The 12,377-nt window shown below is 38.5% G+C and overlaps 1 protein-coding gene across 2 annotated transcripts in view; it reads left to right on the forward strand.

The window, feature by feature from the left end:
- Window positions 1–12,377, forward strand: part of CSDE1 (cold shock domain containing E1) — a 40,536-nt gene that overhangs the window by 26,226 nt on the left and 1,933 nt on the right. For both annotated transcript variants that reach the window (XM_007977469.3, XM_007977471.3), the window contains 8 exons: window positions 815–955; window positions 1,042–1,206; window positions 4,371–4,478; window positions 5,080–5,255; window positions 6,143–6,255; window positions 7,477–7,596; window positions 10,464–10,642; window positions 11,464–11,627. In XM_007977469.3, the coding sequence (XP_007975660.1) occupies window positions 815–955; window positions 1,042–1,206; window positions 4,371–4,478; window positions 5,080–5,255; window positions 6,143–6,255; window positions 7,477–7,596; window positions 10,464–10,642; window positions 11,464–11,627 (1,166 nt within the window). The remainder of the gene's footprint in view (window positions 1–814; window positions 956–1,041; window positions 1,207–4,370; window positions 4,479–5,079; window positions 5,256–6,142; window positions 6,256–7,476; window positions 7,597–10,463; window positions 10,643–11,463; window positions 11,628–12,377) is intronic.

Raw genomic sequence — 12,377 nt, forward strand, 5'->3', positions numbered from 1 at the left:
GTGTATTTAACTTTAAAAGTTTGTAAGTCTGAATGTGTGATTTCTTTTTTTTTTTTTTTTTTTTTTAAACATTTTCAAAGGCAAGATCTGTTTTGCTTTACAGTATGGAAAATATAACTTGGCTACCATCAGGACGTAGCAAGGATTAAATGTCAGTATATTGTTTAGGTCATATTTAAAACTTACAGAATCACTTCTGCAGTGAGCAAATATGTAGTATGTAATACAATAGCAGATTGATAATTTGTGTTCATTGTCTCATTAAACATGAGTACCTACCATGTTCCAGGTACTGTTGATACAATAGCCCTTACAAAGCTGGTAATTTAGTAAGAAGGAAAAGAAAAAAAAAACAGGAGAAAGGATTTTGTATGTTTTATTCTTCAGATGTAAATTTTAACTCTTTCCTGGGCCTAAACTCATGCAATTTTTGAAGTAGAAACTAGAGAATTGCCTTTGTCTACTTTGGAATTATGGTCTCTAAATTACTGAAGTTTCTGGAAATTATATTGTCATTAGGCGTGGGCTTTTATGAAATACATTGTGTTCATGTGTTTACGTTCAAATGTGGTGATTTTTTCTAGTGCATATTTGCCAGGAAGTAGCAATTGGGGAGTCTTAGAAAATTGCTCAGGTTACTTTGTTGAAAGCAATGAGTTTGTACTTAAGTGAGAGAACAGTTCAAATGTGGATACAATATTTGTGTCACATCAGAGAAAATTCCTGATGAATTTAACTTGATGGTGGTTGTAAAGTTGAATGTTGCCTTACTTGACAAATTTCACAGCCAGTGAAAATATTATTTGGGTTTCAGGGTGTGATTGCTGCCATGAGAGATGGTTTTGGTTTCATCAAATGTGTGGATCGTGATGTTCGTATGTTCTTCCACTTCAGTGAAATTCTGGATGGGAACCAGCTCCATATTGCAGATGAAGTAGAGTTTACTGTGGTTCCTGTGAGTTGTTTTTGAGAAAACTTGGGAGGTGTTTCTTGATGCTTCCTTTTTCAATTGAAAGTTAATTTTGTTTTATCATTTTTTAGGATATGCTCTCTGCTCAAAGAAATCATGCTATTAGGATTAAAAAACTTCCCAAGGGCACGGTTTCGTTTCATTCCCATTCAGATCACCGTTTTCTGGGCACGGTAGAAAAAGAAGCCACTTTTTCCAATCCTAAAACCACTAGCCCAAATAAAGGCAAAGAGAAGGTAGGTTTTGCGTAATCCAAATTATTTTTGTAGCTCTTTATTCCTCTTCTGCTTTAACAGCACATAGTTAATGGAGCACATATAATGAGCAGAGTTTGTCTCTTTCAGAATTCTCTGTCGTATTAACAGTGAACTAAACAAAGTAAGGTTTCTTAACCTCAGGATTATTGACATTTTGGGATGAATGATTCTTTACTGTGGGGAATGGGATGTTTAGCAGCATCTCTGGCCTCTACCCACTGGAAGCTGGTGTTCTGATCCCTTTTCCCTACCTCCCACTACGACAGCCAAAAATGTCTCCAGACATTGCCAAATGTCCCCTGGGAGGCAAACTCACTCCAAGTAGAGAACCAGTTATATAAAATGATAGTACTGTCTTCCAGGCAATTGAAAACTTTCAAAGTTGGGTATCCTCAGTTCACACATTTAAACTTCATTTATTGAAAAATCCCCTGAACAGGAAATATAAAGATGTCTGAGATGAATTCTCCTTTCAAGTTAATAACAAATTGAGAGAGTTTTATAGAAACAAGTAATTCATACAGAATATAAAATACTGCTATTGAAGGTCAGCGATAGTGCTCTGGTGAAAATTAACTGGTAGGGTATGGGATGGTTTCACTAATAGATGGAGACAGGAAAGAGCATTATTCACAGAGTAAAAGTACAGATGAGAAAAATTCAGGGTTTCTTTAGGAAGCAATGAGTAACTAGTCTGACAGGAGTTTTTTGGGGGGTTTTGTGTATGGGTTTTTGTTGGTGAGGGAGGTTAGGAGAAATAAGGATGAAAAATCAGGATCCAGCTAGACTGAGAGGGTGTTGATTGCTTCTGTAAAGAATTTAGACCTTGTTGACGGGCACGGTGGCTCATGCCTGTAATCCCAGCACTTTAGGAGGCTGAGATGGGTGGATGACAAGGTCAGGAGATCGAGACCATCCTGGCTAACATGGTGAAACCCTGTCTCTACTAAAAATACAAAAATTAACCAGGTGCAGTGGTGCGTGCCTGTAATCCCAGCTACTTGGGAGGCTGAGGCAGGAGAATGGCGTGAACCCGGGAGGCGGAGCTTGCAGTGAGCTGAGATTGTGCCACTGCACTCCTGCCTGGGCGACTGAGCGAGACTCCATCTCCAAAAATTAAAAAAAAAAATTTAGACCTTGTTCTGTACTTAAAGGAAAAGATCTCTTTTAGATAATGACATTAGGTATGTGCTTTGGGAGAGTAATGGCAGCAATATGAAGCCTAGATGGGATGGAGAAAGACAAAAGTTGAAAAGGATTACTATGAAATTACTCGGATAGTTAAGGTAGTCCTTGAACTAGGCACAGAGATAGTGGCTATAGACAAGTGAAGGTACATAAGAGATACTGGAAAGTCAGTCATGTTGTAATTTAATAATTACTATTAGGCAGAAAGAGCAAGGCTAGTATCTTGCTTATCACTTACTGTAGCTTGGGAAATTATTTTACCTCTGAGCTTCAGTTTTTAAATTTCAAAAATGATTGTGTAATAGTTTAAAAAGCCCTCAAAATACCTAACTCATAATAGGAATTTCACATGTGACAGATGATACTGTTAACAAAAATAAAAATAACTTCAGTTGGGGTTATTTTTAATAGCTCTGCTTCCCAAATGTGTCTGGCAAAACTGGCTTGATGAAGAGAGCCTTTGTGTGAGACTCTCCCTGCCATTTTTGTTTTTTGTTTTTTTTGTTAGTCCAACAACACCCTAGCTAGTAAATCCTCTGTCATCGTGCTTCTTATAGTATATAACATTTACCAGTTTATGAGTCTGTCTCTGCTGCACTGGACTCCCTCAGAGCAGGGATTCTCCTGTCTCTAATATATTTGATGTATAGTATATTGTCAGCTGTTGACTGGATGTCAAAGTTGATGAGTTAAGAGCAAAAGGTGAACAGTAAGCTTTTGAGTTTGGTTGTGGAAAAGTTGATGACTTTGGAGTCAGACCTGAATTCACTGACATTGTTCTTAACCAAACTCAAATCCTCTGGATTATTTTGTGCTGGGTTTTGTAACCTTGGTAAGGTTTACTTAATTCCTCAGATTTTCCCAATTTGTAAAATGAGGGAAAAGAGAAACTATGGAGATAATTTTGTACAAGATTAATTTGATAATACATAATACCTGGTAATGTTGTAAGTGGTCAGTAAATAATTCTGTAACAGTTATGGAAGGAGTGTGATTGGTAGAAGAGGAAAATGAAGTGGTTTTGAATATGTCATAGTTTGTAATGAGGACTGGAGTTGAAGAAGGAAGTCAGGGCTAGAGTAGGGATGTGGGCATTATCTCCATAGAAATGTTGAAACCATAAAATCAGTATAATTTATGTAGTTGCTGTACACTGTCGTTACTTCACGTGTATGATTCAATACGACACACCTGAACTTTTTAGAATTTTATTGTTTTTTATTTTTTTAGTCAAGTGCAGTAGTGAGAAGGGGGGAAAGAGTAGAACAAGGAAGTTCGATCTGTAACGGACTGAATAATCAAGATAACTCGCTACCTTCAGACCAGCACTTAGACTTTTTTAAGAGTTAATCATTCTTACATGTAAGACGATTGAAATGTTGCTTCTCCTTGAAGTCTGGTATTAAAACAATTGTTGAAATACTGGTATGTCATAATTTTTAATCACCTACTTTATATCAAGTGCTTGAACTATACTAGATCATATACCAAATTCTTCTGTATTAAGTATAATGATTGACATTACATATTAAATACCGTGCAAGGTGCTGTGTGCTACTAAAAGAGGATACTTCAGCAGCTTCTTTAGAAAATACTAAAGCTTCTTGCCCTATAGAATTTCCGCTTCGTTGGAAGTAACATGCCCAGTTTAATTTCTGATTGGCTATGAGGAGCATAGGTGTATTAAACATTTTCAGTAAGCTTTTTTCTCCTCAATAGCAAAAATTAGATTCTTAAGATTGAAAGACAATTAAAAATTACAGCAGACTGAGCTAGTCTTAAGGCAAGACTACCTTTTATTCATATGAATAATCTGTTATTAGAAAACCCTGGAATAAGACATTTTTACAGCTGTACCAATCCTTTGGCTCAAGAATCTGTAAGAACTGTAGTTGCTTTTATTGGTTTTTGTTCTTGAGATTGTTTTCATTCTATTTTTGACTGTATCTCTTTAGGAGGCTGAGGATGGCATTATTGCTTATGATGACTGTGGGGTGAAACTGACTATTGCTTTTCAAGCCAAGGATGTGGAAGGATCTACTTCTCCTCAAATAGGAGATAAGGCAAGATAATTCTGCTCATTCGAGAGAGGGTTAAGAGTTGTCATCTTAATCATAAATCCTGCAGGATGGTTCTTCAAATTTTGTCAAGTTTTGCTGAAGTATATTTTGTGTTTAAGAGAAATACATTATTATCTTCCTATTTGAAAGCAGCTTATTAAAACAGTGTCTGTCAAGCTCTTTGTTAATCAAAGCCTTGTTAATCTAGCTGTTTAAACGTAAGATGAAACATGCTTAAATAAAGTTGTTATTGGTAAGAAAGTTAAAACAGTTACTACTGAAACATCAAAGTAAAAGCACACCAAAGATTTTACATTGCTGTTCATTTTTTATTTCTCATACTTACTATGTTTGGTTTTTGGATAGCCCTCTAAAGAAATTAAGACTCTATAAGAAATACAGATTGAAAGAACAAAACTTTGATCCTTTGTGAAAAATGGGATGAGACATAAATGTTTTGGTGAAAATCAGTTCCACTGGAGTAATAACAAAGGATATTTGGAATGAAAAGCATGCGCTGGGGGAGTTACAGGTCTTGTTTTCTGAGTTAAGGACATTGGTGTGGAAGTGATATGGTGTTAATGAGCACCCTTAATTTTCACAGGTTGAATTTAGTATTAGTGACAAACAGAGGCCTGGACAGCAGGTTGCAACTTGTGTGCGACTTTTAGGTCGTAATTCTAACTCAAAGAGGCTCTTGGGTTATGTGGCAACTCTGAAGGATAATTTTGGATTTATTGAAACAGCCAATCATGATAAGGAAATCTTTTTCCATTACAGGTAAGGTGTGACTTTCAGGAACTTATAGCTAGCTTACCATCCATTCTTTGCTGTTGCAATAAAAAACATTTAGTATTGATTGATTATACTTGTTGAGGCCCAGATTTCGTATTTGTAGAATTATGCCATGATATAAACTGAAGTTAATCCTTGATCTCTATATACAGAGCACGTGGCCAAAAGAAGTAGGCCTGTGCCTTTTTGTTTTATGTGTTGGTACCATAAGGTTGGCCATTTGGTTTATAATATAGTGGTTAAGAGTAGGGAGTCTGACTGGGTGTGGTGGCTCATGCCTATAATCCCAGCACTTTGGGGGCTGAGGCAGGTGGATCCCTTGATTCCAGGAGTTCGAGGCCAGCCTGGGCAACACGGTGAAACTCCATCTCTACAAAAAGTACAAAAATTACCTGGGCGACTGAGCAAGACTCCATCTCAAAAAAAATGGTGGTACATGCCTTTAGTCTCACCAACTCAGGAGGCCAGTGTGGAGGACCACTTGATCCTGGGAGGCAGAGGCAGTAAGCTGAGATCGCACCACTGTACTCCAGCCTGGGTAACAGAGTGAGACGCTCTCAAAAAAAAAAAAAAAAAAGGGCTCTTAGAACCAGACAGTTCAGCTTTTGAGTCCAGGGCCTGCCACTTTATACCTGTGTAATTTTTACCAAATAACTTCTTGGTATTTTAGTTTTATTATCCTGAAGTTAGGGATAATGTTACCTCTTCATGGGGATAAAGGATTAAATGAGTCAAGACATAGAAAGTACTTAAAATGGTGTCTAACATAAATAAGCATGCCAGGCCATGACTGTTACTGTAAAATAAAGGCTGCCTGTTACTGTTGATGTTTATGGTAATGTTTAGTTAAATGTCATTTCCTTTCTCCTTAGTGAGTTCTCTGGTGATGTTGATAGCCTGGAACTGGGGGACATGGTCGAGTATAGCTTGTCCAAAGGCAAAGGCAACAAAGTCAGTGCAGAAAAAGTGAACAAAACACACTCAGGTAATAAATTGTGACTTCTCATTCAGCCTGTGCTTTTAAGTGGGAGATAAAGGATGGAGTAGTAGTAGGAGATGAGGCCTAATTATTCTACATCAGTCATTCTCATGTGCGATTGCCTAAAACAGCAGCATCACCTGGTTACTTATTAGAAATACATATTCTCTGACCCTGTCCCATACCTACTGAAACTCTGTGGGTGGGCATTCTGTTTTAATAAGTCCTTTAGGTGATTCTGGTATACACTGAAGTTTGAGAAGGACCGGCCTAGATATTTTAGGTAATTTGCTTTATATTTTCAATTCATTGTCTTTTAAAAAAATAACCCCAAGATAGCCAGCTGTGGGTGGTGGATGCCTGTAGTCACAGTTACTTGGGAAGCTGAGGTGCAAGGGTCGCCTGTGCTGGTAGGTTGAGACTGCAGTGAGTCATGATCCTACCACTGCCCTCCAACCTGGGTGATGGAGCAAGACTGTCTCACAAAACCAAAAATAACGTCATGATACGTATACATCTCCATGGAGTAGGGAAGAGAAGCATTTCCCTAGAAGACTGTTTTGAAGAGGAATGAATCTAAATGTGAAAAATAATGGGAAGTGAAGAAAATTAATTGTAATTTAGGATCTCTGACTTTAAAACACCTGCAGCTTATTTCTGGCTCTCATCTAAACTCTTTAAGTGTGTGTTATGTTTTAGACACTGGGGATACAGCAGTGAAGAAATCAGATACATCCGTGCATTCATTGACCTTATTTTTTGGTGGAACTGGGGGTAGACAGTCCCAGTTGGGGCAGACGAGGAGTAAAATACTGTATATGATGTTTAGAAAGACAGTAATACATGTAATAAGGATGAATCAGGACAGTATATAAGTATTGGGATTTGCATTTTGGAGACCAGGAAAGGCTTCTTAAAAAGTGACATAGGGTCACCTGGAAAAAGTAAGAGATCAAGGCATGTTTTATTTATGGAATACTTCTTAATTCCTTAAACAAATTTATTTAAACAATTCTATTTAGGAAAAGCAGGCATTTTGGTAGTTTAGAAGTATTTAAAGTCCAACAGCTGTTCTGAAAAATAGAACTTGGCTTCGGGTTCCCTACCCCATTTCAGTAGCAGGCACCAAGCTACCCTGTTAACATCTGTGTTATTTGTTGCTTGCTTGTCTTTCTGTACAGTAGAGATAAAATAAAATTGAAAGATGCACATGCCTTTGTTTTGCAGTGAATGGCATTACTGAGGAAGCTGATCCCACCATTTACTCTGGCAAAGTAATTCGCCCCCTGAGGAGTGTTGATCCAACACAGACTGAGTACCAAGGAATGATTGAGATTGTGGAGGAGGGTAAGGATCATCACTATCAGGCTGTTAGAAATTTGCCATAACTTCAGATGAGCACCTATAAAGTTTTAAAATACTGTGCTCATTGCAGTTGTTTTTAGGTTAAAACTGAATTAAGGAAAAGTGACCTCTCTCATGCTTGCTTATTTTCATACCCTTTGAAAATGAGGTCAGTCTGGATTTAAGTAGTGAAAATATGACTGCTTTGTGAGCACATGACCGATACATGAGCAACTATGAGTTATATTGAGATAGACCTAAGAACAAAATCTGATACCAAAACATTTAATGTTGAGTGTATGATAATCAGATATTCAATTCCTTCACTAGTATTTAAATCGGTAACCATTCAGTTCTGTATTTTTGCTTCCTGTAAAAGTTTACTGTTCTGCCCCCCCTTCCCCCACCCCTCACCCCCCCCTCCCGCCAGACTATACATATGTGCATAATCTGTTTCTTAATAGCTAGAGTTCTATGAGGATCCTATTTCTCGTTTCTAGGTCAGGGTTCCTTTCATTCTCTACTTTCTTGTTTTTTCTCCCTGCTATCTTCAAGAATTCCCAGAGTTCAGTGCAACTGTTCCTCCAGCAGTCACCATCAGAAAGACCAACTTTGTATGATCTGTATGCATAAAATAAATGCACGATAGAAATAGGAGAGAACTCTGTAGATGATTAGGATAGCAGAGTTACATGATGGTGGAGTAGATGAGAAGGCTTGAGTATTCCAGCCAAAGATGATGGCTTGGTTTACAAAGAAAATAAAGTCCTTGCATCATCTAAGAGTCAGCGAACATAAAGTGAATAGCAGGTCATTTGGGAGAAGAAAATGAACCTTGATAACCTATTCCTTTACCACATGGGATTCTTAGAATTTCTGTTTTACATAAAACCACTATTCCCCCACCTCTAAATATGAATTTTTAAACAAATGCCATGACAGCACACCCCTGAAAAGGCCATGGGAGTATAGACTACTACTTTAACTCATGATACGATATCAAATTGCCTTTCCACCTCTTCCTAACATGCTGCTTTTACTTCCTTTTGCATCCCCACTTCCCAGTCTACTCATTCTTCAGCACTGGCTGTGGGATATAGTCCAAAGCAAGGGTTTTGTTTAGGCATCTCTAAGCCTGGGACTAGACAGATTACATTTTCCCACTTGGTAAGCACTAGCTCTTTATTCAGTAACACAACTGTAACTTATACTAAGACTTTTAAAGTTGGGCAGACATAGATCTGGACACTGTTCTAGCATTATAATCTTGGACAAATAAATCTTTACTAGCTCAGTTTCTTCATCTTTAAAAGGGTTAGCCTTAGAAGGTTCTATAAAGTATGAATCAGTATGTGCATCATAAGTGGTAATTATTGATATTGCATGAGGTCAGACCAGCTTCCTCTAATCACTCTTCCTCATGACTTGATCTCTTCGGATTATCTCCTCAAAGTTTTTTGGTTCCTGTATTTAAAATAAAAAGTCAGCTGGGGCTGAGAGTAGGGGCTCACACCTGTAATCCCAGCACTTTGGGAAGCCAAGGCAGGCGGATCACCTGAAGGTCAGGAGTTCGAGACCAGCCTGTCCAACATGGTGAAGCCCCGTCTCCACTAAAAATACAAAAATTAGCCAGGTATGGTGGTGGGTGCCTATAATCCCAGCTACTTCGGAGGCTGAGGCAGGAGAATCCCTTGAACCTGGGAGGCAGAAGTTACAGTGAGCTGAATCATGCCACTGAATTCTAGCCTGGGCAACAGAGCATGACTCTGTCTCAAAAAAAACAAAAAAAAAACAAAAAAGGCCAAGTGTGGTGGCTCACACCTGTAAACCCAACACTTTGGGATGCCAAGGCGGGCAGATCACTTGAGCCCAGGAATTTGAGCCCAGCCTGGGCAACATGGCAAAAACCTGTCTCTACAAAAAATACAAAAATTAGTCATGGTGCGTGCCTGTAGTCCCAGTGACTCAGGAGCTGAGGTGGGAGGCTCACCTGAGCCCAGGAAATCAAGGCTGCAGTGAGCCATGATCACCACCGCACTCCAGTCTGGGCGGCAGAGCGAGTACATTTGCCTGGATGCTGAATTGTTAGGCAGCTGAATTCTTTGGCATAGTTTTTATCTGTAGCCTGCACTGGGCTTCAGGCAACTTTATACTGTAGGGCAGGGCTCAGCATACATGGTGGCCTTTTTTTGTGATCACAGCCACAACCATCTGTTTACATACTGTTTTTCGTTGCTTTCTCACTACAACAACAGAGTTGGTTAGACAGGATGACTTGCAAACCTAAAATATATACTATCTGGCCCTTTAGGAAAATGGTTTTTGATCTCTGATCTGGAAAAAGGAACCTATCAGGGAACCAGAATTGGAACAAAAAAAAGGAGATTGGGTGTCAGGTTTATCTAAATTGTTTTTGCCTATGCCTGCCTAGTTGTTTACTGGCCGATTGAGTATGGGACAAAAATATTTTTGGCTGGTTGGCTCATATTGTGAACTTGGGAAGAAGATAGTCCTGTGAATATTATTAGCAACCCATAGTGCTTAAAATTTAGGTAATGGGATTGTAAATGACAGTTTTTTTGTTTTTTTGTGTTTTTTTTTTTAAATTTATAAATGCAGTTTAAAATTGTTCATCAGCTAATAAAGTACTCATGAGCTGTGACATTCTCATTTGGTTCCATGGTAGTATTTACATTTGGAATTTCATTTAAGCTTTAAGGTGAAACTTCTGAGTACTAAAAATAGATATATATATATATATTTTTTTTAGGTAACATAACACATTTTTAGCAACTATATAAACTTTCTAGGATCATCAGCAGAGGACTGTTGTGAAATACTAGCTTTTAAACTTTGTACCTGTTCTACAGGCGATATGAAAGGTGAGGTCTATCCATTTGGCATCGTTGGGATGGCCAACAAAGGGGATTGCCTGCAGAAAGGGGAGAGCGTCAAGTTCCAATTGTGTGTCCTGGGCCAAAATGCACAAACTATGGCTTATAACATCACACCCCTGCGTAGGGCCACAGTGGAATGTGTGAAAGATCAGGTAAGTGCCAGCATCTCTGTATCTGAATTTGATCCTTCTATGATTTGGTAACCAGAACCTTCAAATTTTTTCAGCCAAGGGGAAATCATCAACATTCATTCGTTTTTGTATTTCTACTTTACCTTTTTTCAGTCATTTGAGGTAGCTTAATAAAAACAGAAAACTACACAAAGAAAAAAGTGACTATATTAGCAATGAGAAAGTAAGATTGGTATTGGTAACTAATATTACGCAATGGGGAAAATAAGTTTGGGGTGAGATTTCCAGAATAGAAGGACTATATGGTTTTGTACACTTTTGCTTAGAGCTTCTTTTGCATGTCACACAGACACAGAAACCGTGTTCGAAAGTACTTAAAAAATAAGCTTAGGGCAAACAAACTTAGTCTTACTATTGAGATCTCAGGGAAATCTGAGTCCTCATAATGTTTTTCGTCATCAGTACAGAGAATAACAACATTTTTGTATGGCTGCTTCATATACTGCTATAACCCAGCTTAATTCTAGAGGGGATCCAAACAATATGTATGTTGAAGTAACAACTTCCTGATGAGTTTGCTTAAATCAAAAAGCTTAGTTCATAATGTATGAAGGAACAAGGCAACTTTTATTTGTTTGGTTCAAGTTTGTGATATAGTGAATGGCACTTTCAAAGATACATTTCTTCCCTGACAGGTTTTGCCACAGGCAGCTGGACTGGAGTATCAACATTAATATCATGTTTTATACATCCTTTTATATAGGGGCAGGCATTGTGCTTCACTCAGAGTGAGGTGTGGCATGTCTTCTCTTTTTTACCTACTTTTTTTTTTTTTTTTCCAGTTTGGCTTCATTAACTATGAAGTAGGAGATAGCAAGAAGCTCTTTTTCCATGTGAAAGAAGTTCAGGATGGCATTGAGCTACAGGCAGGAGATGAGGTGGAGTTCTCAGTGATTCTTAATCAGCGCACTGGCAAGTGCAGCGCCTGTAATGTTTGGCGAGTCTGGTGAGTTGTTGTTGTGGTTTGATTAGTAACTACCCTGGAGTGTCTCAACTTCTGTAGTCTCTGTTTTATCACATTTCTTTACTTTTCTGTGCCTTGTTTTTTCCCCTCTTTTGCCACTTTTTATTTACTTCCTACTTACTAGTCTAATACAAAAAGATTGTGTAGTACAAGGTTTTTAAAATTTTTGCCAAATTCCTTTCCTTCCATTAAGTCATTTCTAGGTTATATGCTACTTAAAATTCTAATACTTTAGTCATCCTGATTCATAATGCTGCTTTGCTTCTCTGCCGCCCAGAGACACAGTCTCACAGTCTGACTCTGTTACCCAGGCTGTAGTGCAGTGGCGCTATCACAACTCATTGCAGCCTCAACCCCCTGGGCCTAAGCAATTCTCCCACATCAGCTTCCTGAGTAGCTGGGACTACAAGCATGCGCCACCACACCCAGCCACTTTTATTTTTTGTGGAGACATGGTCCCACTATTTTGCCCAGGCTGGTCTCAAACTTCTGGGCTCAAGTGTTCCTCCTGCCCTGTCCTCTCAAAGCACTAGGATTACAGGTGTTAGCTACCAGCTACCACATCTGCTACCTTGTTTTTTATGCATCTGTGGAACGGGTCATTCTGATTGCATTCAAGTCTAGGGTCTGCAAATGATTCCTTCCATTCCTATTAAGCTGGAACCTTGAGTTGGGGATAATAATATATAAACAAACTTGTCTATCTTGTCTTTCTAGCTAGGTAGATGAGGC

Source organism: Chlorocebus sabaeus, chromosome 20, assembly GCF_047675955.1.
Source record: "Chlorocebus sabaeus isolate Y175 chromosome 20, mChlSab1.0.hap1, whole genome shotgun sequence".
Lineage (NCBI taxonomy): Eukaryota > Metazoa > Chordata > Mammalia > Primates > Cercopithecidae > Chlorocebus > Chlorocebus sabaeus.